This window comes from Mytilus californianus, unplaced genomic scaffold (genome assembly GCF_021869535.1).
Source record: "Mytilus californianus isolate M0D057914Y unplaced genomic scaffold, xbMytCali1.0.p SCAF_14, whole genome shotgun sequence".
In the NCBI taxonomy this organism is placed as follows: Eukaryota; Metazoa; Mollusca; class Bivalvia; order Mytilida; family Mytilidae; genus Mytilus; species Mytilus californianus.
In genome coordinates this window covers 3628841-3656233 of record NW_026262626.1, presented here as the reverse complement: position 1 = coordinate 3656233, position 27393 = coordinate 3628841, and the positions used below count along the sequence as shown (strand labels likewise).

The following is a 27393-nucleotide window of genomic DNA, read 5'->3' as shown; positions in this document are numbered from 1 at the left end:
ACAGTCGATACATGACCGTATGTACCAGATAATCTGCAATTAAATAAACCAAAACATCATCAGGGACTCTGAGTGAATCACTCTGCAACATCAGAGGCGGATTTCGGGAGGGGGAGGGGGCCTCCTCCTTTTGGACTTTAAATATGATAAATACATAGACATTTTTACAAGTATCACTCCACACGTTGGCAAACAAGAGCATTAAGATATCAATCATCTCCCTTTTCATCTCGACAAGTGTGTAAACTTAATAAGTGATCATATTAAATAAAGTTAATATCATTATTATTATTTTCATTATCATTATTACTATTATATTTTACTATAGTAACCACTGATAAAATAATCACCAAAAGTACCCCACCCCACCCTTTTTTAGCGCGGGAAACTGCACGTTGGCAAAATACCTGTTTGATAATGTGCACGAACTTAAAATAACCCTATTTCTCGTGGGAGCATAGGCCAATTAACTGGTTTTTTTTGGGGAATATGCACGAAGTGAAAATAACTCTTTTAAAGTTTGCACGTGTTTTTCACGTCGATGAAATGTGTAGATGGCGGCGATTACAAGATGCGGATGTAGTTTTGATTAAGACATTGAAAATATTCTACAACAAACTCTATTTTACTCCTAACAACAACCATAATAGCCCCATTTCTCGTATCAAGCAAAAAGAACTCGGCAAGAAATTTGTTTTTGTCCCGGCCGATTAGGCTGCCAAAAATATCATTTTATATTGAGGTTGTGCAAAAGGAAATCACAAATTCACTAACAGTAACATTCCAACTGACTCAATTTTAGAAAAATGACACCGTTAACAAACATAAACTGTTTGCTACCTCTTTACAAGCATAACCGAATTACATGAAAGTTCCAACTAGGTACTGGCTTCTGAAGCTGCGCAAAACACCTTATACATATAGATTGATTTCGTCTTCAAGCTATTGTTCCACTTCTAAATTGTATATTCTACTTACAAGTACACTTGGTACAATCAAAAACCTGGTAATAAATTTTTCAAATAAGGTATGCGAAAATAGTGAAATTAATTACTTTTGGTGTTTCGAAAATTCGTTGGAAGTACTTGATAAATTACATGCTCATATTGGTGCTTTTGAATTTGTTCAAAGTTTGAATTTTTCTACCCTATATACCACTTCGCCTCATAATTTCATTAAGAAAAAAATCAAATACATAAAATGTCAGAATGTGAATATATATGTTCAAATTCTTTTATGTCATTTTTTTAGTTACAACAAACAAAAGAAATACGTCAATTTTGTCCTGCTTTGATATGATAACTGCACTGAATTTTTACTTGATAACATGTTTGTTCGCTATGGAGATTCGATATATTTCCAAGTTATTCCAATGGAGAATAACTGCACAACTTATTGCGGACCTGTTTCTGTATTGTTACGAATTACATTGTATGACTAAAATCAGCAAAAACCTATCGAAACAAAAATTTAATAACACTTTTAGATATTTGGATGATATATTGGCTCTCAATAATGACGACTTCAGTATGTACACTAAAGAGATTTTTCCTGTTGATCTTGCTTTAAATAAAGCTAATACTAACAATGGACACTGTCCTTTCCTGGATCTTGATATTTATATCTTTAACGGGAAGCTTATCACTAAAATTTACGATAAAAGAGATGAGTTTTCATTTCCTATTGTTAATTATCCATTTTTAGATGGCGAAGTTCCCTTGGCACCATCTTATGGTGTTTATATATCTCAACTTGTTCAATTCGCTCGTGTATGTAACAACGTATTTGATTTTAATGAAAGAAATCTATGTATTAAACTTGTCAAAATTATTACTAAAAAGCGCTTCGGACGCATGAAATTATTAAACGTGTTGTTTTCAATTTTTTACATCACTGGGTCGATACCTCTGCTGGTGGACTATCAGTCCCCGAGGGTATCATCAGCTCAGTAGTCAGTACTTCGGTACTGACATGATTTAAAACAAACTTTTCTAAAAAATTGTCCGTTTATAAATTTAGAAATTATAAAGAAACTTAGGTTTCAACTCCCTCAGGCAAAGTTGGCCTTAGATGGATTTGGCTATTTGTTTTAGGTATTTTTGTCATATAGCTCTTCAACTGTTTCGGTACTTACACATCCCTCGGATTTCAAATGTTTGGCTTTGAGCGTTCCTGATGAAGGTAAATCAAGAAAAGCGCTTCGGACGCATGAAATTATTAAACGTGTTGTTTTCAATTTTTTACATCACTGGGTCGATACCTCTGCTGGTGGATTATCAGTCCCCGAGGGTATCATCAGCTCAGTAGTCAGTACTTCGGTACTGACATGATTTATAACAAACTTTTCTAAAATTGCCCGTTTATAAATTTAGAAATTATACAGAAACTAAGGTTTCAACTCCCTCAGGCAAAGTTGGCCTTAGATGGATTTGGCTATTTGTTTTAGGTATTTTTGTCATATAGCTCTTCAACTGTTTCGGTACTTACACATCCCTCGGATTTCAAATGTTTGGCTTTGAGCGTTCCAGATGAAGGTAAATCCAGAAAAGCGCTTCGGACGCATGAAATTATTAAACGTGTTGTTTTCAGTTTGTTTATCATCGGTACAAGGACATCATTCGTAACAAAAATCAACATGCAGACATTATACATTCAGGTATTTTTACATCCCAACTTTTATGGTAATATTCTATACAAAGCACAAAAAATGTCGGCATTCACCTTAAAAGCTAACCAAAGCTTTAAACAGACTTATTCAGAAGTGATATAGTTACGACACTGTTGTCAAGTCATTAAAGATGGCATTTTTTGGAATTAATATTTATTCACTCATAGGGTCTTGCATCGGATATAAACACGTTTATTCTAAAACAAGTTGTTTGCATGATACGGGTAATGTTCTTCTCGTATAATTAATGATGGCATGATACTAAACCCCTAACGGGCATAATCTTTCGATCAGTTTGATTGAGGTCTGGAGCTTGCAATAACTGCTAGTAGTCCTTTTTTAATTTATGTTGACCATCGTCATTTTCCTTAGTTTCTTCTGTTACCTATTCTAACATCGGACTCGGACTTCTTTTAAACTGAGTTTTACTGTGCGTATTGCTGTGTAATTGTTTATTCCACATAGGCTGGAAGTATAGGGGGAGGGTTGAGATCTCACAAAACATGTTAAACCCGCTGCATTTATGCGCCTGTTCCAAGTCAGGAACCTTTAGCCTTTGTTAGTCTTTTGTGTTTTTTTTTAATTTTTGTTGGTTTAAATGTTTCGGAGTTTAATGTGGTGTTCATTTCGCTGAACTTGTATACATATTGTTTATGGATGAGCTGAAGCCCATCTTCGTGTGCGGAATTTTCTCGCTGCGTTGAAGACCCATTAGTGGCCCTGGCCTGTTTTCTGCTCTTTGGGCGGATTGCTGTCTTTTTGGCACATTCCACGTTTCCATTCTCAATTCTATCATATAAAGAGTCGAATAACGATTTCGGCAATATTGACTTAATGGTAGATCTTGTCTTGTTGATAATGTTTGCTTTCAAAGTTTCTCTCTATCTATTATATTTTTAAAATAATAGGCAATAAAGCAATGACAAAAATGGTAAAATAAATCTTCCTTTAAGGGCAATAGGAGACAATTGAACTCTTTGGTTATTTGACTTCTTTGTAGATCTTGTTTTTATGATCATTTTTGTTATTTAAAGTTTCTCTCTATCTATTGTAGTTTTCATGATAATAGACAAAAATGAAAGGTTAGCAGTTCCTGCTTCACTAGTGATATCTGTCATGTTACATTCATTGGGTGTTTTCTTTTAAAGAGTATATTTACAATGCCGGACGGGAAACATATCAATTTATATATGTTTTGGCGATTTCCATTTTATGACGTCCCAGGGGTTTACAACTAATTCAGTAACACGAACGGAACAAAAATCAATCCACTTTGAAACGTTTTTTCCCCTTTAGTATAAAAATAAGATGTGATATGATTATTATGCATTCATATTCCTATCTTATTAATGGTGACATCCATCTTTATTGTTTGTCAGGGTCATCAACCAGATGTTTAAAGAGAATTGCAAGTCCAAATCAAATAAGCAATAAGGGCTAGTAGCATGATTTTAATTTTATAACCCCCTCCAAATTTTCCATTTTCAGTAATATTCAAGGCTTTGTTTGATGGGAGCGTGTATCATAGAATAAAGCTAGTTAGAACTGTTTAATGGGACTAAAACTAATGTCTACCCTTTGTCAAGGTCCTCGTGAACGTTTTCCATGGGCAAATCCTAAGTTGCACTGAAAAGGCAAGCAAGAAAATATATGGTATTGGCGTGGACATACAAAAATAAATATTTTGACCTTCAAGGTCAAAGGTCAAGGCCATCTTCCATTATAATTGAGACATCATTCTTAGATGCTGCATCCATATGCCAAATATCATAAGCCTATGTCCTACAGGAAAAAAAACATATGTTCTAGCCCCCAAAATGTCAAAACAAATTAGGTATAAGAGGTCATACTGATTTGTGACACACAATCTTATGGTTATACACCTCTATGCCAAATGTTATAAGCCAGTGTCAAAAGGCAAAAATAAGTTATAGCCGAGACATGATTGCATGAGAATTGGAAGAACCAGAACCAGAAGAAGAAACACTACTAAATCATAATGTCTCTCTTAGTCGAAGGGGAGACATAATAAGAAAGAGTTTATAATTTTATTCTTTTCCTCAGTTTGACTGTAATTCATTCTTTGAAATATTTTTTTAATTTGACATTTCTAATTTGGCAAATTTTTAGTTTTAGTAACAGTAGCAACCAATTATGATAATGATTATAGGGGCCGCACATATATCTTTCATTGAAGTTTGATACTTGATCAAATTTTTTTGCTATTTGGTATTTTGTTTAATTTCTCATTTTCGAATTATGGCATATTCAACAGTTTGAGCCATATTTTACTCATAAATCTCAAAACAAACTACTAACAGAATTATAGGGATTAATTAACAAATTTTCTTTTTTTCAATACTGAATGCAACTATAAGATAATTAAAACCCTTATAAGGGCTGTCCAATTGAGTATCATTTACCCCATGTTTGGGGACAATTTGTTCTTTACTTGATTTTTCAGATACTTATATTGAATATTCTGTTGTTAGTAATGGTGATGTCAAAAATCATTGACCCAAGTAAGGTTAACTTAAAAAATAAAAAATAAATGAAAGATTCACCTTTCTAACTGTATAATATTTTTCAATTACAAATTAAGAAAACTACTGACTAGAATGAGGTATGTTTTTTTTATTTGCAGGGTAAAATGCAGTTTCATAAATACATAACTATCAATATCAATACAACTTTAAATACCAGACATGAGTAATTAATGTATGCTGTAAAAATGTTTGAGTAAGGTAAACAATGTGAAAATTTGAAAAAATGTATGGAATTTAAAAAAATATTAGACAAAAAGCTATAATTGTGAAGTAAAGTCAACATATTGGTTTTAAAAGTCATAGTTTAGACATTTTCACACTTTAAGAGATTCATGCCTGAAGTTTTCTGATATATGTACATCTATGATAAAAATATACAAAACTTTGTAATGAAGTAAACAAGTAACTTAAAGGCTGTTTAAATTGAGAAAAATTTACCTTTTGTTTGCATACTATCAAAAAAAAATTTGCAATAATTTATTTCATTTTCTGACATTTAATAGCAATTAATTGGAAAAAGGAAGGCTGTTAAAATGAAAAGTGCTTCGGCAGAGGGTTCCAAAGGTGTATCAGGTATATCAATGCATGGTCAATTTTAGTAAAAATATCCATAAAATAAACATTAAAGCATTTTCACAGCATCTTGAAAAAAAATAGATTTGATAAAAAATAATTTCAGATCAAAATGAAACCAGTGGCAACAAAAAATGTATGTATGGTTGACTTTGATGGTAAACAGTTTAAATGCCACCTGGAAATCTTTACTTGAGTGATTTACCCTTTTTTGTTTACATTAACCAAGCTAGAACAATTTTGCTCTGAAAAAAAAACTTCTTTATCTAAACTCTCTTTAGTCCTGCAGCAATCTAAAAAGACCATAATATCATTTGAAAGAAAACTGAAAATAGCAGCCAAGTTCATCATTAATAAGATTATCAAACATCAGAACACTATAATATAGGCACTTATAATGGCAATCAGGTCTAAGAAATAAAAATATATACAGATTTGTTAAAAGATATACATGTAACTCGTGTCCTACAAAGGATATTGCACATAAAAATATATATGGTTTTACTGGTGTAAACTAGTATCAAATAATAAGACTCTTATAACCAAACAAGTAAATATATTAACCAATATTTGTGCAACTGGTCAGATGAATTTTATTTAGAGTTATTTCAACAGTTGTTTATTATCGAAAATAAAATTGCCCAGATGAAAATGCTAGCTTCAGGTGGTTTCAATTTAAATTTATCCTAGTAATATTGTTTTCACAGTTTAAAATGTTTGACATTTTTTAAACAACTTCTTGATGAAATTCAAAACAGAATTAACCAGTAACAGAAAATTTTGTTAACTCATATATGGCATCATTAGTAATGATGAAAGCTATAATTATAAAAATTATTAGACTTTTTTAAAATTTATAAGTATACATAATTTAATGGTAAGGAAAATTTTCAACCTTTCAAATGTAAAAAATAAATACTGCATCTACAAAACTTAAAATTTAGAAAATATGATAAGATAAAAGTATATTTCTTATACACAATGTTTTTGTTCATATAATTACAAAACTATTAATTCACTTAACCATAACAGAGTTCTGCAGTGTTAAGATTGTTTACTGTCAAAACAAAATATACAAAAACTTATATAATATCTAATGTATAAAATCTGCACAAAATTACATTTTCATGGGAAAAATCAAGTACATTCATATCTCAAAAATCATTGTCTTGATGATTTAGCTCTATGTCATCAGTATTGAAAATGCATAACAATCCTACCTATAAGAGGTACTTTCATAAAAATTTCAAATGTTCAATGTCAAATGAGATTGGAAGGCCTAATGACATTTGTTAACATCTACCTGTTAAAATCACTCCCTCCAAGAAATATGAGTATCTTCATGGTCAAATGCAAAAATGAATTGACATACTAATACATCCAATATTTTATTGAACATACAGAGTTCCAGCATTAGAGCACTTTTTTTTTCTTTTTTTACAACAGAAACTGTTCATGTGTTACCCAATTTCTTACAACAGTAAAGGTTAAAATAATCTATATCAAGATCTATCATAAAATTGATAGGTCTTACAAATTTTAGTTTCAACACCTAAAAATGTTTGAGGGATTTTCAACCTTTACTGCAAAAGAAATGAGCTGAAAAGACTCAGAGACATAGGAAAAGATGACAAAGTTCGCTAAACTATTTATCAATAAAATGGATGGCTACATAAACTAGAAAAAAAAGTTAATTCTCAAAATTATAGTATTTTATAAATGCTGTTTTGTACCAAGTGGAAATAATCCAACTCACTCAATGTTGGTCCAATACTTAATAATGGGCTTTGCCTGGTACTCAAGTGGAAACAGATTACATGACATGTAATATGAACAGGTACCCAGTTTGGGGTTCCAAGACAATTATTCAACTTATGTATCAAGAATGAAGAAGTTAAAAAAGTTTAAAAGCAATATTACAGATGAGGTTTTTAAGCATTTAAGCTGAAAAACAATTATTTACAACAAATAAAAAATACATGGAAACATCATATGCCATTAATATTGTATTGAGATGTCAACTTTGTCATGAATGAAAACTGATTTAGTTGGGAGGGTTGACCTAAAATAAAAAATAAAAATAAATATAATGAACTAAGGTAGGGTATTTTAATTTTCAACTTCTTAAAGACTTGTTGAAAAAAACAGATTTTACTGTACATACAAAATATAGGAAACAAAAATCCAAAAATAAAATGCATCGCTAAAAAATGCTTTATATACTAATGAACAAGTCCATAAAGAGTTGCATACATTAAGTTAAAAATCAATTTCAACACAAGAAAAATTGTGTAACAGTGCTTATGTATTCATTCTCCTTGTTCAAATTATCCATTCTAGGGATAATCTACTTTCAAATTCAATGAAGACAGTCAGTATCTATCTTAATGCTAACTAAAAGTAAAATAGTAAATAAAGTTACTCTAATACTGACAAAAAGACAAGGCCATATTAATATATAAAAAATAAAACAAGAGAAATACAAACTAGTTCTTTACTTTTAAACAAATACTACATTACTAAAGCTATAATAAACAAACACATAAACTAATTCAAATTCAACATGGTTTGAGTATGTATGTCTTTTTTACCTTAAAAATCACTTTACTAGAGTATTTGTGCCTATATTCAATATGACAAAATTCAAATGATGGAACAATTTGAAAAAAAGTGGCAACCATTGATGTATGAAATTTCAATGATTTGCCTTGAAAATAATTTATATACAGGTATTAGTAGACTTCAGGTTAAACAACATTAACAAGCCCTAAGGCCCAGACCAAAAAAGTTTTCAGGGCAGTAACATTTTCCTAAAAGGAGGTCACACAAGCCATAAAAATTTACAAAAACTTTATGACAGCCTGATTTTTGGGCTTGTAGGTCAAAAACGTTTTCATGTAGACTGTATTAAATCTCAACTATGAATGGAGAAACTTATACTATAAATAATCATATTTTGAAAAAAACACACAGAAATAAATACTCTATAAAAACAGAAACAAAACAACATTTTGGAAAAATCTGGAATCAATTTCACAGACACAACCTATTAATCAATCCAATTTGTTCACATTAAATTTTGAACCTTTATTATGATGTCAACCTTCAATGCAGGAAAAATTATCATAACAAAGGAAGTCCAAACTTAGAAAGACTTAACAATAACCTATTCATTTGGAAAACTCCCATGTCAATGTCCCACAAATGTTTACCAATCACTTTACAGTATTAACCATTCATGTGTAAACCAATTTAATTCAATGGTCAAATCCTTTTTAATCGCATAATTTTTCTTCATCCTATAGCATTTCTTTCTATAACAATAAGAAATGTGAAAGAAAAGTTGATTTCCTGTCATGACACTCAACAACATAATTTTTTGAAAGGAGACTTCGTGAAAATCTTCAACTCACAAATGACATGGACTCAAAAAATAGAAAAAACTTTGTGTGAAATCCATTTCAATTGTTGTAAGAGATTTTCAAAAATATGTTAGTTGTAGAAATCCAAATGGCTCAGGTGGAACTTTAGAGTATCAATACTATACTTAGGTCTATTCAATTAGAATGGAAGGGAGAGGGAAGAAAGGGACTTATAACCAACATACTTTACTTGAGCGATTTTGCAAACATCAAATGACCCATGTTATGTTCCTTCCCTCCATCATTCACTTTTATGTAATAGTCCATAACTGAATTAAGCTGTATCTTTTCAGAACAGTCTTAATATCAACATTTTATAATTAGAAAAATAACAACCTCTGAAAAAGATTTTAAGCAGACTTAAAAATTGCATGAGAACTGGTCAAAACACTAATAGTTTATGAGGGGCGTAAAGGGGGGTATCTGCACGGAAGAACGCGATATAAAATAACCATTTCACGATGAATGAACAATTAAAAATTTCTTGTACGTTGATCTTTTTACCAATTTCCCGAAACACGGTGAATAACGACCCTTTTTCACGGCTGCACGTGAAATAAAAATGGCAAAACACGTTGCACAAAAATAATCCTTTACCACCCTTGTTTATGGTTCATACGTAAGACACCCACATATTACAACAAGATTTTTCAAATGTTCTCATCAACCAGATTCTATTGTGTTTATGAGAAGCAGAAACCTACATTAATCAAAAAACATCATTTGTGACCCTGAGTTTACAGAAAATGTATACTTTTAAAAGGCAAGCAATTTATATGTTGTCAAAAATATTACTACATAACTTATATTTAACACATGAATGTTCATGTAATCATTTTGTAATATTCACTTAATAACAGTTTAGTATTCCATGTCATTTAAAGCACCTATAATTCATGAAACAATTACATAAATTATCCCAACAATCAGAACATGAATATCACAAAAACTAGGAATGGGGAGAAAAAAACTGCTACATCACTAACTACTAAAAAATGAGAAATTCAACAGATATGCTTCCTTGTATTTCATTATTCATGACAAAAATAGAAATAACAAGAATATAACAAAAGCCTACGTAGCTAAATTTTTCACTAATAAGTTAAAAAAATATCAATTTTTAAGAACCTCTAAATCTGTACAAATGAATAGATCTTTTAGCACTAAAAATATTACTCTCTCTGTCATATTTTATCAATCTTCTACAACTATTTATCAAGTAATCTCATTATTAAATATATATGGGTACAAGATGCAACAATCCAGATCTTTTGTGAGCTATTTTCAAAATCTGCTTTTGGGAAAAGTTTCAGAAACAAATCTTATATATTTATACAATATTTTCTTCCTCCCTTTCAGGAGAGTTCCCAGGAGACTTCCTGTACATTAATTTTGCACTTCCTGTATCATCAACTTGATACTGTGGTCCAACTTCAGATATTGCTTCAATAGCTGCTTCTCCTTCCTCTGGAGACTTTCCTTGGGCCCGGAGTAATTCTGTCTTTATAATAATTTCATTGCTAATATAAGCCTCCCTTCTGATTTGAACTTTCAACTCTGCTGGGACATCTGGGATTAACCAAGCAATCAAACCAGTGATCAAAACAATTACATTCTGAAAAAAAATAATATGAGCTCAAATTATATTTAACCTGATCACTGTAAAATCATCTAAAATCGAGATATACTTTAAAAAATATATTTGATTTAATATTGAAAAAAAATATTTAAAATTTAAAGAGACTGTTTGAATAACAGAGCTAAGATATAACAATTGGTCTTTGTCAGTCTTATTGGCTACCAAAAGACAACTGATATTAACAGTTTGTTCTAATGGTGTGCTTTTACACCGCTGTCCAAGGTTAGGCGAGATTTGAGTGCTCACAAACATGTTTAACCCCACCACATCTAGCATGTGCCTTTCCAAAGGATGTGGTTGTCTTATGGTTGCCTGTCATATTTGTTTTTATTTCATTGTTTTGCTATAAATCAAGTGATTGGTTTTCTCGTTTCACATTTTGTCATGTTAAGGCCTTTAATAGCAGACTATACAGTCTGGGTTTTGCTCATTATTGAAGGTCATACAGTGATAGATAAATGTCAATTGGACACTGGTGGGTATTTCCTTATTTTTATATCATGCATAGTATCTTGTTACTATACTATACACACCCCTTTCATTCTAGATTTGATAAGGATATCAAACTATAATTTTCTATGGACTGCTATAAATTCAGGCTAGAGGTATAGGGGGAGGGTTGAGATCTCACAAACATGTTTAACCCCGCCGCATTTTTGTGCCTGTCCCAAGTCAGAAGCCTCTGGCCTTTGTTAATCTTGTATGTTTTTTTAATCTTAGTTCATTTATATGTTTTGGAGTTTAGTGTGACGTCCATTTTCACTGAACTAGTACACAATTTTATTTAGGGGCCAGTTGAGGACCAACTTTGGGTGCGGGATTTTCTTGCTGCGTTGAAGACCCATTGGTGGCCTTTGGCTGTTGTCTGCTCTTTAGTCGGGTTGTTGTCTCTTTAACATATTCCCCATTTCCATTCTCAATTTTATCTCAGTAAACTGCTTGTTGATAATGATTTTTTGTGATTATTTCTCTGGAGATTAACTCCTTAGGTTGGTTCATGCATTTTGTTGTGGTGTTCAGTTCATAATAGTTTGTTCAGAAGTCCAGTATTCAATATTTGAAATAGGTTTGTATTTAGAGGTGCACAGATTTTTTTCTCTCAGAAATCTTTATTATCTAGCAGACAGGCTAAGTTGTTTTTTTAAAGTGTTAGCTTACTGATGCAACAGTCTGCAGAAGAGGAAAATTTCCACAAACAATATTTTGTTTATGATTCAAAGCCAACCAGATTTTGCTCCTTACAATTTTTCATATGGAACAAGCAAACAATCTTAAAGACATTAGATAAATTAGCTATTCTTTTTCAGTTCCTTTCTGAATGTATTACTCCCTTATAGATTGGTATATAGACATGTTTTATCATTTAAAAAACTTCTGACTGCTCTTAATGAAGTTTAATCCTAAGATGTGCTTAAAATGTTTTCAAATGTCCCATTAAAAGTTCATTTATTCCTGTCAATAACCAATTTAAACCTTTCCTTCAATGATAGTCAAAAATACCTTACTCCAAGGAAAATTCAAAACAGAAAGTCTCTTATCAAATGGCAAAATCAAAAGCTCAAACACATCAAATGAATGGAAAACAACTGTTGTATTCCTGACTTGATACAGGCATTTCCTTATGCAGAAAATGGTGGAATAAATCTAGTTTTATAGCTAGCTAAACCTCTCACTTGTATGACAGTCACATAGAATTCCATTATATTGACAACAATGTGTGAGCAAAACAAACAGACATACACATGAATGAATGATGGTAAGTGCACATACATGAAGCAATAATAAGTCCCTGGTCATAGAGTAAAAACTATTTCTTCTTCAGTGAAACTATTAAGGGCAATATGGAAAGTTTTCAATATTTTCTTTACAAATTCTTCACACACATACTGCTGTCCGAGTTTCACTTGAATTTGACCATTACCAATTTTGACCAATCAATAGTTGAGTTGCAAATGAAACTTTCAATCATAGAAAATAGTACTCTATTTAAAACCAGTGACATTACAAGAAAAAAGGACTTTAGTGCAAGTAATTTTAAGAAATCAAATATATTTTCAAAATTCATTAAATCTAAGTGAAAATTCAACAAGATAAATAAATTATCAATCCTCTTTTCCTTATATGGAAGAAAAAAATAAGATTCTAATATAACCTTACCTGAAATACTACTACAAATACAAATCTAGCAGCCAGTATATGCCAGAATAATTGTGAAAATTCATAGGCATTCTCTGACCATGGTGGGTTTCTAAAATCTCTGTATCTATAAATAGAGGAAAATATTTAATATTGAAAGAATACTTTTCACAATATACATGTCCACTCATTCAAATATTAAATGGGTCATCAAAAATGCCCAGGCATTCAAATGAGTACCAAAATTGTCAATAATTATTAGTAAGATGAGAAACAAGGGAAAGCATCAACGAGATATTAACCTAACAATATGAAGCAGACAAAAATGAACAACTTTGAACTTTTTGGGGTAAAATGTAACCCTGAAAATTCATTGTTTCATAATCCAATGCATTCTGGGTAATACACTCAAAGCATAAACCAAACCCTTGTGATAGGCTGATAGTGTTTCACACAATGTATATTGGACCAATTGTGTAATGTTGGTTTACGAAAATATAATGTTACCCACAATTCTTTAGATTCGGAAACTTCTAATTAGAGGTAGCTTACGGTACTCAAATTGTTATCATCAAAATAATTTGTCATGTCAACCCATTCATTTAAAGATTAAAAGTTACGTTAACGAAAAGAATAGACTTACAGGATGAATGTAATCAACAGCCTTTAGGATTGATTGTTGGTTGCTTAATGTCCAGTGGCAAATATTTCATGCATGTTTAGGAAGATAAATGGTTTACACTAGAACTAATAATGATGTTTACTTATGACTTTCCAACTCGTCATTGTATCTAGAGATTGTGTGACATTTCATAAGATGCTGAATTCAATAATGATAAAAAAAAAAACTGCTTCAGACAACTTTTTTATTTACAGAGTTCTTTTGGAACAAATTCTTTCTTCAATATGAGATACAATTTATAAAAAAATTACCAGTTGCAAGAAAATTATGATATACCTTTGCAGGTTGGTATTTTTAGAAATTCCCATTTTAATTAGCTCTATTTAATGGTTTTTTTTAGTATTTATATGTCTTAGTATATGATTTGTGACTTTATAATTTGATTTCTTTTGAAATGTAGCAAAGATCAGTTCTAGTGAAGAAAAAATTGAAAGATAGAGAGATAAGTCCTACGCTGATTAATAAGGACAAAAATAAAATTAAGATTGTTTGATGTTGCCTACCTAACCACCTCAAAACATGAAAATGCAGTCTACCCAAAAAATTTTATGACACAAATCGGTTTAAACTTTTTTTTTAAAGATTTTTTCTTGCTCTAACAGTGTTTTCTTGTATAATACATGTAACTTGTGTTGTTGGCCAAAAAAAAATAAAAAAAATAGCTACCTACCTACCCAACCTTACAAGGCATGGGTAGGTAACATCAAACATAGAATTTTTTAAGGGTGGCCTAAGTGAAAGATTGAAATACCATGAATCCAAGAAAAGCATACAAACAAAAAACAACAATCTGCGTTGTAACTATCATATTCCAAAAAGATGGTTATGCAATATTCATATAAATTTTCAGTTACCGAGTCGTCAGTTGGGGGAAGGCCGGCTGCAGCAGACTCAAACTCTGGATAAGAGGAGAAAAAACATGAAGGGCAACCTGTAAGTGAAGGGAAAAAAGAATTTTTATTTACAATAATCAGTAAACTGCTTCTTTTATTGGATAAATTAAAGACCATACCTGCAAATCTGTATGTTTTCACTTCCTGCATATGTAGGCCTATGATCTACCTCAAAATCTGATGTGTTGAAATATGACATTGTATGATTGAGATATCCTTTCAGAGAATCATCTTTACTGTAGGAATTCAGATATACCATTCTAGGTATATAATCTGATGTAAGAGCAATTATAAAGGCCTGAAAAATATAAATAGAATATTATAAGAGACACTAAACCTGCCTTTCACTATACCAACAAGTTTGATAAGATTTTTAACAAATTGGCTCACAAGCTAACAGTCTGCAGGAAGACAAGTCACCTTACACAGACAAATTATTCTGTTTCCAAGCAAATCACTCTTTGCTCTTACTTTAAATGTTGTAGGCTAGGTGGATAAGCACCAAATATCAATTTTATAATATTCGGTATGACAAAAATGGGGAACAAACCAACTTCTCGAACTAGAGGCAAACAGGCAAGCAAGTCTGCTGAGGGGAGCATAAACATTTACTCCTACATGGATCAAAATTATGGGTGTTGCATGTTTTCTGTTAAGAGATTATCACAAAATGGTTTGTATGGTTTAAACAAGGGCTCTCTCCAAATTGTGACATCGAAGAAAGATTTTACAAATAAATAAATTTTCTGCACATTGTTTGATATAATTCCTGTAATGTCACTTTTTTTAAAGGTAATATGCCATTTACTTAAGTTGATTGTTTTGAACCAATTGTATCTTGTTTCAAGGGTTTATCATAATTGAACAGAAATAAGAGATTTAGAAATAATAATACACTTGCAGTGGAAAATTGTTAGAAAGGTGCTTGAAACTGAATGCCATTTTTACTCCTCATTTATATATCATTGTTACGACATATAGAATGTTATGCCTCTTATTTTGCAGAACTTACATTAGAGATTATAGCTATTCTTGAGATTCCATACAATACACTGTACCAAATGCCTGAAATTTAAAAAAAATATTGTGAAATTAAAAAAAATCTATGGACAATCTATATCAAAGCCTGACAAACAAAGCACAGTAGATAGAGGCAAAATTAACAGACAATAATCATGATAATCCATCTTTAAAATATTACACAGAAAACGATGAATCAAGAGGCTGCAAATTAAAGCAGTAAATTTTGCATGCACATTCCTGTTTTGCTATTGAATATTCTATGTATCAATCTAAATTAGAAGCAAAATAATAGATTAACAGCTACACAATGTATGAGGTAACTTTTATTTTTACTTCCATGAAAACTAAAAAATTTTGCAATGTCAAACTTCTATGACACTCAGAAAGAAATATAAGACCTCTGTTGTCTACACAATAGGTAAAGCTGTAATTGTCAGGTGTCTAGAAACGCTGTAAATAAACAGACTTTGTAGTGTGACATACTGGTAAACAAGACTTGAACAGCCTTTCCATGAATTAATGAGAAGTTAGAACTATTTCAATAATTCACTTTTGTCCTCTTAAATTATATTGAGTGGAGTCACAGTCCTCCAAAATGATTTTTGGACTTGTCACAATGTCCAACATAGTGACTTTCCCATAATGCAACGCTATTTCGGAATTGTTCTAATTTCTGATCCATACCTATATCTGGACTTCTATCAGCAAGTGGTCTCCTCAGATGTGTGATCATTTTGGATGAGTCCATTCTGATCTCTATAATGTTGTTTATGAGAGAAAAGAGAGGTCCCAGTGGGAAAGCTGCCACAAAAATTGTCAAAAATCCAAACTGTAGCACTATTAAAAAAAATACAACAATATGAACATGTATAAGAATTTAATCCACAAACTGGCAAAAGCCAAATACCATAATTTTTAATTTCTCTGTCAATTAAAATATAACGATAAAAAAAAATGTTAAATATGTTTGATATGCAACAGATTTGTGATTTTCATCAAATTTTAAAGTTTAGCCACTACAAAGTACTTTCTTCAAAAATGAAAATGTATTCAAGTTATTTTTAAAAATGCATACAGAGTTAAAAATGCATTTTCACAGTAAAATCAAATGTCTAAAAAAAATTATTTAATTTCAAAACTTCTGATCTGGTGCATACTGTAAATTCAGAAATTATTGCGTGCATTTATTATTGCGATTTTTGAAGAATGGACAAAAATGCGAGATTAATTATTGCGATTTCAAGAAAATCTGCATAAAGACATATGTACAAGATATCAGAATGCAAGTTCTTATTATTGCGATCCTCGCCCAGTCGCATTATTCGCAATAATAAAAACCTCGCAATAATTTCTGAATTTACAGTACTTGATTATGGTCGTTATAAAAACATCTGGTGTGTGCAATGAAACCAATATCTTACATTTATATTAAGAATCTAGTACAAGTTTGTAATCTTTCTCATAGAAAGCTCTAAATACTAACCCATTTCTAAATATTCATAAAACAATGAGGTTGTCTGAGCAGCCTCTAACTGGTAACCTTTCTCATAGAAAGCTCTAAATACTAACCCATTTCTAAATATTCATAAAACAATGAGGTTGTCTGAGCAGCCTCTAACTTGAAATCTTTCTCATAGAAAGCTCTAAATACTAACCCATTTCTAAATATTCATAAAACAATGAGGTTGTCTGAGCAGCCTCTAACTTGTAATCTTTCTCATAGGATGCTCTGGAAGCTTTTTCTGCCTTTGTCTCCTTGGAAAGACATCTCTTTATCATCTTTATTAGTTTTCTGAAGAATAAACAAACATTAAAAATAAATGATAGCAGTAACTTTAAGTAAATAGCCTTCTTCCTCCAAATAAAATAAGCAGGAATGGCAAAGTCAAAAGTTTTGGTATAGGAAACCCTGAAAATCACTCGGATAAAAAATTTAACAAGCTTAAGACCAATACAGGGACTGATCCTGCGTTGCTGCATGCCATTGATTGGAGCATAAAACTGATCCCTTCCATTGAAGATACGAAAACTTTGACAAAAGTTTTCAATGTACAATGAGTATTGTAAAATTTCAAAATATCACCAACTGGAAGTGGCTGCATGGTGGATGTGAAAATTGCTTACTTGCTTCAAACCACCATTATCAAGCTTCAGTCCAAATATAAAATCATTCCCTTCAATAGGAGCCATGAAAAGTTTGACAAAAATTTTCCTTGTGAAATGAGTGCACTATCAGCAAACAGGAAGTGAATGCACCGTGGATGTAAAAACTGCTTACAGCTACAACTGAACATTATCATTGTGCAGACCAAATAATAAACTATTCGCCTTCATAGAAGCCAAGTAAACTTTGAAGAAAATTTTGCTTGTACAATGAGTTTTGTGAAATTTCAAACTATCATCAAATGGGAAGTGTCTACATGGCAGATGAAAAATTGCTTACATCCTACAAATTAACATTATCAAGCTACAGACCATATATTAAATCATTTCCTTTCATAGAATCAAAGAAAACTTTGACAAAAGTTTCTTATCCAAGTTCTTTCAGACAAATGGAAGGAAGGACGGAGTCAAGAGGTTACTAGATCTGCTTTAGGCTTTGGCGTCACAGATATAAATCAGGTGCACCACAGATATGTTGCCATGTCCTGCAGAAGAATCTTTGCAAGTTTGGTTGAATTCTGTTAAATCATTTTTCAAGAATTTGTATTTAAACAAAGTGCGATAGATATGATACTGATGACGACAGCAGTAACCTTAACCACCTGAAAACCATATTTAAAAACTAAAAAGCACTATAAACACAAACATTTTCTAAAAACAATTATTTTCACCATAAAAATTCCTGATAATGGTCTCCAAGGTTATACTTTAAGAAATTCTGCAAATGGAAACTTGTTTCTTTGTTTTATTTTAATGATAAGTATCAGTACAAATTCTATGTTTGAATTATGAAAAATTTCCAGTTGCTATCTTCTTATGTATTATTAGCCCAAAATGAGATACCTTCGTTTACGGTTAACTTTGGTAATGAAAGACTTTATAGAGATGTGTTTCAATATTACTTACGGTAGAACAAGTTCTGTAAAGTTATTAACAAATAACTGTTTTCCTGTCATGATAATAGCAAGCTGTATACACAGTTCTATCAAGCACCCTCCAGCTGCACACTACATAAAACAAAAACCAAAAATACAATGCATAAAAACATCAGTTCAGTGTGAACAATGTATGTTCAACTCAAACTATTTCAAGAACAGGATAAAATTAATGGGGAATGTGTCCATGGGACACAGATGATGCCCCCGCTTGCATATCATATAAAGTTATAAAGGGACAAAACTGAAGAACGGTGAAAGTGACGCTACCCAAATTTGTACTTGATCTGAGTTTTGTAGTAATAAGTATTTTGTATCAGTTTCATAACATTTGGTTGAAGCAAACTTAAGTTAGAGAACGGAAACAAAAAATTCAGCAATTTTTCAATTTGTAATGGGGCATAATTCTAGAACAGTAAAAGTGACGCCACCAAAATTCAAACTTGATCTGTATTTTGTGGTAATTAGCATTGTGTATAAGTTTCATAACATTTGGTTCAGGTAAACTTAAGTTGGAGAACGGAAACGAAAAATTCAGGAATTTTTCCATTTGTAAACGGGCATAACTCTGGAACTGTTAAAGTGACACCACCAAAATTCTAACTTGATCAGTATTATGTGGTAATAGGCATTGTGTATAAGTTTCATAACATTTGGTTGAGGAAAACTAAAGTTAGAGAACGGAAACTAAAAATTCAGCAATTTTTTCATTTATAAAGGGGCATAACTCTAGAACGGTTACAGTAGCGCCACCAAAATTCAAACTTGATCTGTGTTTTGTGGTAATAAGTATTGTGTACAAGTTTCATAACATTTGGTAGAGGCAAACTTAAGTTAGAGAACGGAAACCAACTTTGGGACGTACGTACGTACATACAGACGGACAAGGGTAAAACGTAATGCCCTCTCCGCTACAGCGGGGGTATAAAAAAGAAATTAGAAGCACATAATTTAACAAGTCAAGGTGACTTAATTTTCATGGGAAGCTTATAAGCATATGTAACCATTACATAAGAACTAAAATGTCACTAAGAGGTATAAGATTTTAATTGAGGTAATATAATTGGCTTACAAGGACCTGGCAAGCCTCCAATTTACTTTCTGCTTCTTAAAGACTATTTCGAGATTCAGATCCTTAGGGTTTGCAGCTGTGATTATCAACACGTAAGTAAAACAGAGCATTGTCAATCCTTCTTAGTGTGGCAGGGTCACATGATTTGTATTTCAATCAAATTGAAAAAGAAGGTTCTTCTTGTATAAATTTGGCACATAAAAACTGACTTCTAAGTTTGTTTTAATGAGGTATAAAAGTACACTTCTATTAGCTGATCCAGCTGGCTGACATTATCATAAAAAAATTAAAATAGTCTGCATACCTCTTCCTGTCTGGCTCCAAACATAGTTGTGTATTTTCCAGGCCTTCCTATAATTCTGAAATAGAAAAGTAATTCATAAGATCAAATGAATCCCTTTGAAATATGATTTTTTTCGTCAAAATTCTTAATGAATTATTTGTGTCAAAAACAAATTTTATGTTTTCTAAAACAGAAAATAATTTAATAAACGAAATAGGTTTTCGTAATATTTTAGTTGAAAGGGAGATAAAAAACAAGAATGATACATTTCCAAAGTTAAAATGTCATACAAAGTTAATATCAGCCTATTTTAAAGAGGGTGTGTGAATTTTTTAGCTTTTTCAAACTTTTTTTTGGGGTAAACAATTGCACAATTTTGATGAAAAGATTTTCCTTTATAAATAAATGTATAATACAAAGGAGCATGCCAATAAAGGATTAAAAATGGCTCAGATTTTATTGTTTTCTTTATCTGGCCAAAATACTACGAACTTTACATAAAAATTGTTGTGATATAACTATCTATAAAATATTATATCTTTTTGGCACATCACATTATAAATTTTGAAGTTATAACCCTTTGAATATGCATCATTTGTGTTGAAGCTTGAATTTTGGTCTAATTTTTCCACTAATTTATGACACTTTTTAAAATAATTAACTTTGGCCGCAACCACTGATCCAATCAATTTGTAATATAAATCCTGACTACTTTTTTGGATAGTAGGGTCCAAGGTTCCAGAAGCTTTTATATCAGAAAATGCACAAAATCGTAGTTTTTTGGCAAATACTCCAAAAATGTGCTGACTTTGGAGCATTTAATGTACTTTTATGACTTTGGAGCATATAATGTACTTTTAAGAAGACATTTGTTTTACTTAGCATTAAGGCCTTTGAAAAACATCAATATACGAACCAAATTGTGACCTTTTCCATATTTTATGATAATTCAAAACTACGGCCATATATTGGCAAAAATGAAACTTGTCCTTTCTGTGTGCACAACATATATTTCTCAATTAACCTTTTTCAGGTGCCCAGCCAAAAATCAATAAAGAAAATTTGGAATGTCAATCATCAAGACCAAAAATTGGAATGGCAAACATGTCAAATGTTAAAGAACATTTAACCATCAACTCACCTTCCTTTGAAAAAAGCTATGTATATAATGGAGGAATAGTAGTTGACAAACTGTAAGGCAAACAATTTCAATGTGATACTATCATCATATTCCTTCTGTGTCCTCAAACATTCCAAGTCAGTTAACCAGAAAGCAAGCCGACTGTAGATCTGTAAATATATATTCAATAGACATATTTACCCTTTTGGGTATTTAGCTGAATTGTCTGCAAAAGACCTTAGAAATGTCTATGAATGACCTTCTGACGTCATGCATTAATCCCTTTTTGATTATGACATCAAATGTTTTAAATTGTGAGGCAATATTTAGCAGGAACTTCTGTGGTTTTAAGTACTGGCAGAACTTCTAACCAATTTACCATGTTAAGAAAAATATTACAGAACTTCTAACAAATTTACCATTTTCAGAATATTATTTAGAACTTCTAACAAATTTACCATGTAGTGAATAATATTATATAACTTCTTACAAATTTAATATGTTTGGAATAATATAACAGAACCTATAACAAATTCACCATGTTTAGAATAATATAACAGAACTTGTAACAAATTCACCATGTTTAGAATAATATAACAGAACTTGTAACAAATTCACCATGTTTAGAATAATATAACAGAACTTGTAACAAATTCACCATGTTTCCTTAAGAATAATATAACAGAACTTGTAACAAATTCACCATGTTTAGAATAATATAACAGAACTTGTAACAAATTCACCATGTTTAGAATAATATAACAGAACTTGTAATAAATTCACCATGTTTAGAATAATATAACAGAACTTGTAACAAATTCACCATGTTTAGAATAATATTTCAGAACTTGTAACAAATTTACCATGTTTAGAATAATAATTATCAACAGATTGATACAAGCAGCAGTTACAGTTGTCACCAGACTGGCATTCTCATAGATTGTCGCTGTTGTCGTGGCAACCAATGAAGAATTAGTTGATGTTGGTCGGTCTTTTGTTAAAACTTGCAGAGCAGCCAACACCGATACACGATAGGCTATCACACCAAATACAGCAGCTATGGCTAGGAATCCCTAATGATAAATAAATATACTTATGTATTGGTATTCTTTACTCTGTAAATTCAGAATTGTTTGCAATGTTCTTATTTCTACAAAAATTGCAACAGGATAGATTTCGCAAAAATTGCATTTTCAATTCTGATAGCACAATTTGTTTGCAGCATTTTCTGAAATTGTAACAATATGAACTTGTGGTAACATTAACTTGAGACCTTTTTATTTGTTGTTGGGGCATGGTCTCCAATGGACACATAATCTAGTTATATTCTGTTCATTTGTCATTTTTAAAGGTATTGTTATGGGAACGATGACAATTAATGTCATTTAACAGTCAGTTCAATTTCAATTTTAGCTACAGCTAATTAAACAATTGTAAAAGTTTGGCAATCAATAACACTCTGGTAAAAGAGCCTACATTTCCTTAGATTTATTTGTATGTTTGTTTGAATTTTGTAGTCGATTGTGTTGTATGTCTGTGATGTATGTTTGCACATTTTTGGCGGCTGGATCCCAAGTATTGTCTGTTTGGGTTGCTCAATCAATATGACGAAATTATAAACAACTGTCTTATTTTCTTTGGGCATTTCTATGAGATTGGTTTAATACTGTATGATAAGGGTTGTTATACTTACCAGAAAAAACATGATTGAATAAGACATCAAGAAAATAGGTACTCTCTTTGTCCAGAATGGTAGATGAGGTTCTTTTAACTGTAAAAAGAAAGGTTTAACTTTAAGAATTTTATTTTAACTGAAACAGTTTGTAAGTTGTATAAATAAACTACAGCATTTACAGAAAAGTTGAATTTTAATTTTGAAATTATTGTCATAAATATTTATTTTCCCTCATTATAGAACTTTCTAGAAACTCACTTCTAAATGCCTGAATCTGATTTTAAAATTACAATTGATTACAAATTATTTCCCTTGTTGGGAAGTATACTGGTTCACTGCAGTGGTGAGAAACGATGAGACATAAATAGAAAACAACTTGTTAATACAATTTACAAACATTTCCAGCTTTATAATTGAGTTTTATTACAATAATGTTGAAAAGCAAAAGACCATTAATAATAATTTTTATATTTAAATCAACCAAATATTATCTTTAAATCAACAGGGATGAAAACCAGCTAATTGTTGACTCTTCATTAGGCTTCATTTCAGTAAAGCAGTTCTACTTCATGACAAGAGAATTAACCTGCTTCAAATTATAATTTTTTAGTAAATTTAATGATTTTGGAAACAAGATTCTGGAAAGGGCTATAAAGGATGTCTGTAAGACATCAAACTAAAACACCACCATACAAAAAATGACCCCTATCATAGGTTGTATTCTAAAAGAAGTACATTTTTCATCGACTCTTATAATGGGAAGTATTCTGAAGTGAGTGCAGTTTTCTCTTACCATAGTAAAAAAAAGAGTTCTATAGTTAGTACAATAACAGTTTTTCGCTGAGAAGCATTCTATGGTGAGTATAGGTTTCACTTACCCCTGTAATTGGATGTATTCTTTACTGAGTACAGTTTTCTATGGTGAGTATAGGTTTCACTTACCCCAGTAATTGGATGCATTCTATAATGTGTACAGTTTTCAAGTCTTGCCAAGTATTCAGGTCTAGGTGGTTGCTGAAACATTGAACAGGAAAAGGTATGGTTAGACCATCTTTTTCTACTTAAATTCAAAAATTATCAAAGCATTCTAAATTTATTAAACAACATCCTTCTGATAATCACAAGATAATTGTACTCAAATTTTTTATGACAATAAAGCCGGATATGTTTTCAAACAGTTCTTATTAAAACCAGAGTAAAATCGACAAACTTCAAGATAATTAGTTCATACCAGCATTTCTTTTCTTTCTCACAGATACTTGTGGTTCTACTGTGATGTTTGTTTCTGATTCATTGCCTGATGGCCCACATCTATTTTCCTTCTTTTTATTTTTTTTTTAATCATACTTTAAGTTGTTAATTTCTGTGTCATTTGGTCTTTTGTGGAGAGTTGTCTCATTGGCAATCATACCACATCCTATTTTTATATTTTGACGATAAACTAGCATGTAAACCATAAATGATGAACATATATTTACCTCTTCACGAACATAGTCCAACAAATCCCATTTATACTGCATGGTAGCTTGTCTTCTCTTCCAAAATTCCAAAAATAAAGTACCTGTCCAAATTATATATGTAGATATAAATAACCAAATATCACAAAATGATAGGTTGAAGGATGAGTTCTGTGGCTATACAATATACAGTAAATTCAGAAATTATTGCGTGCATTTATTATCACTATTGTTAAACAATGGATACAAATGCATGTTTAATTATTGGGATTTCAAGAAACTGTGAATACAGCATAAAAATTATACAATCAGAATTTAAAATGCAAGTTTTCATTTTAGTGACACCTATATGGTCGCAATTTTTGCAATAATACGAACATTGCGAAATATCTGAATTGACAGTATTATATTAAAATTCAGGATAACATGTATAAATGTCACATGAATATATATAGCTCAGAGCTGACTTGTTTTTATTCATTACTCAACGCACCTTAATGGATTACAGTTTCCCTAGCTTCAGAGCAATAAATCCCAAGTTTAAAGTCTATGGTTTGACCTCGCTATGAAGCAAAGCCACCAAACTAGTACCAGTACAAAATAATTCAGTTACCCTCATGTTTCAACTGCATATTAGGGTAAGAAAGCACAGTTTTATCAAAATTATATGACAGATATAAAAGAAAGTATTTTTTAAACATATGAAAATTTCTAAATAATATAACAGTCACTTATCAAATTAAAAAAGACTGACTTACCCCAGAATGACATAAATATAGCAAAGAAGACTGTCCCACCATTATCAAACATTCGACTAGCTATGGCATTAGAACATGACTCATACAGGTTCCAATATGGACACTGAAAATCGCATAATGGACACATGGTGAAGTTATTTTTGGGATCACAGATCTCCTTCCTAAAATAAGATAAAAATATTAAAAAATTATTATATTCTGTGTATTTATTATTATTTGTGGAGTACCAATTTTTGTGGAGTTCGAGGGTTAATGTGAACCACAAATTTTAGTGATCAACAAAGCACAAAATTCCTACAAGATTGTATGCAAACTTTGGTATAAACAGCGAAATCAAATATCCTCGAAAAATATAATATTTCCTCAATCCATGAAAATTGACAGCCATGAAAATAAATCCACAGAAATCAAACAAGAATGCATGTGATATTGAAGCATACAGTTTTCTATTTTTATATGTTTGTAGAAATGAGAGAGATATCAGTGTATTAGGAAATATTAAAAAAACTTACGCTGGGTAGCTGCCAGGTGCCACAGCTATTCCATATATGAAAACCACTAAACCAACAATAGAGGCTGGTATTAACATCATTGTATAGAATCCTAGCCAAGTAAAGTATATCCCTATCTTAGCTCCAAAGTAATTCCTGTAAAAATAAATGAAAACAACTGTTTGTACTTTCAGAAACTCATGTTTTAGTGACAAATTTGTATTTTCCAATACTTAATAAGTAAAAAATATACATTAAATAACTATGTACATTTCTTTTATTCAGCAAATTTAACACTGATGCTTAAATGTTCAGTTTATATTTCCAAATTGATTTAACATGGAGAGTAAAGAAAAGTGTAAAATGAGCTGTGATGTAAACAGTAATTTAATCCCTAATGTTAGCTGGTTATAAAATAAAGAGAACACAAGACAATACTTGTACACAACAGCGAATATGTTAATTTGTAAACCTTTATTTGTATATTAAAATGGCCAATTGCAGAATAAAATAAAGTTTAAAAAACATTTTGCATTTGACTGGTTTTTGTGACCTAATTATTAACAATAAAACAAAACAACATAGGAAAATGTTGAAATCAAACACTGAAACAATAAATATAAATAAAAAAGATGCAAAAATTATCTTAAATTGCAGTTCAAAGCAATATTGAATGGTGCAGTACAAATTTTCTATAGGCTTGTAATTTGTATGCAGACTATTGTAACACCTGGAAATCAAAAATCCACGAAAACTATTTTTTACATAATCCTTGAAGATTGGTACCCACGAAAATAAATGAATTCACAGTAGTCATGACCTCTGTTATCATTGATTCTATGTTAATTTAATACCGAAAAAAGGATAAAATACAAATTCTGCAATGGAAGCTTAGCTTACCTCACATGTTCCAATGGCTGAACTTTAAACATATTCCTCCAGTTTCCCCAGTGATCAAAAAGCAGTTTTCTTTCATTGGGTGCTGAGCCTGGCTTCCAATGACCCTATAAAGTGATAGTAGAAATAATACATGTATGAATTTGATAAAAGAATCTATGCTCCCAATTCTGAGAAACATGAGTATCAGCTGAAAAAAAACAGTTGTCTCGTAGCCTGTGTTATAGGTAAAACTTAGAAACTGTAGAAAGTCTAGTTGAAGAATCTAGCGGGTTGTGTTTGGAAATATCCAAGCTCTAAGAATATGAAAGTTTCTCTTTTAAATGTCCAAACGGAATTGTCATATTGTGCATGCTATAAAAAGTAATATTTATGGACACTCCCCAACTCTTCTAATTTTCCCATCAACATTCAAAAGTATTTGCTTATTTTATTCCCTATATCCCTTCCCCAATTTGGACAGGTTTATACATTTTCAAGTTGTATGGTCCAAGGACACAGTTATCGTCCTTTGGTTTTCGTTGTCTACGAATATAGTCCCTAGTGTGAACAGTGTATAACTTGCATTTTTTTTTGATACACTTTCCCAATTTATTTCTTGATATTTTATGCATGAAATATTAAGTAAGGGGATGAAATTACATGTTAAAAAAATTTGGGTGCTGAATCTTTATGTTAAGTAGTGATTTGGTCCAGTTAAAAAAGGTCAAAAATTAGAATGTCTGAAGCTGTCAAACTGAATTTTAGCCCCCCTTAACACAGAATTGTCAATATTTTGAGTTAGAGCTGGTAGAAGTTTCTATAATTTTGATATTATTTGTATCAATAGTAGTACACTACACTGTAAAAATCTTTTTGAGATAGAGCAGGTGCGATTTTTTTAATTTGAATTTATTGTCTAAAAGAAATGCACTACGAAATAACTGTGCCTGTATGATTTTTTTTCCACATTGTGTGAGT

The 27393-nt window shown here is 31.1% G+C and overlaps 1 protein-coding gene across 7 annotated transcripts in view; it reads right to left on the bottom strand.

Moving 5' to 3' along the window:
* Window positions 1-5282: 5282 nt before the first annotated feature.
* Window positions 5283-27393, bottom strand: part of LOC127724041 (anoctamin-2-like) — a 68397-nt gene continuing 46286 nt past the window's right edge. For all 7 annotated transcript variants that reach the window (XM_052230810.1, XM_052230811.1, XM_052230807.1 and 4 more), the window contains 16 exons: window positions 26437-26540; window positions 25558-25692; window positions 25046-25206; window positions 24309-24391; window positions 23773-23844; window positions 22849-22926; window positions 22019-22228; window positions 21177-21325; window positions 20057-20111; window positions 18652-18752; window positions 17238-17374; window positions 16267-16419; window positions 15572-15624; window positions 14679-14857; window positions 13006-13111; window positions 5283-10824 (listed from right to left, as the gene is read on the bottom strand). In XM_052230810.1, the coding sequence (XP_052086770.1) occupies window positions 10540-10824; window positions 13006-13111; window positions 14679-14857; window positions 15572-15624; window positions 16267-16419; window positions 17238-17374; window positions 18652-18752; window positions 20057-20111; window positions 21177-21325; window positions 22019-22228; window positions 22849-22926; window positions 23773-23844; window positions 24309-24391; window positions 25046-25206; window positions 25558-25692; window positions 26437-26540 (2061 nt within the window). In that variant the 3' untranslated portion in view covers window positions 5283-10539. The remainder of the gene's footprint in view (window positions 10825-13005; window positions 13112-14678; window positions 14858-15571; window positions 15625-16266; window positions 16420-17237; window positions 17375-18651; window positions 18753-20056; window positions 20112-21176; window positions 21326-22018; window positions 22229-22848; window positions 22927-23772; window positions 23845-24308; window positions 24392-25045; window positions 25207-25557; window positions 25693-26436; window positions 26541-27393) is intronic.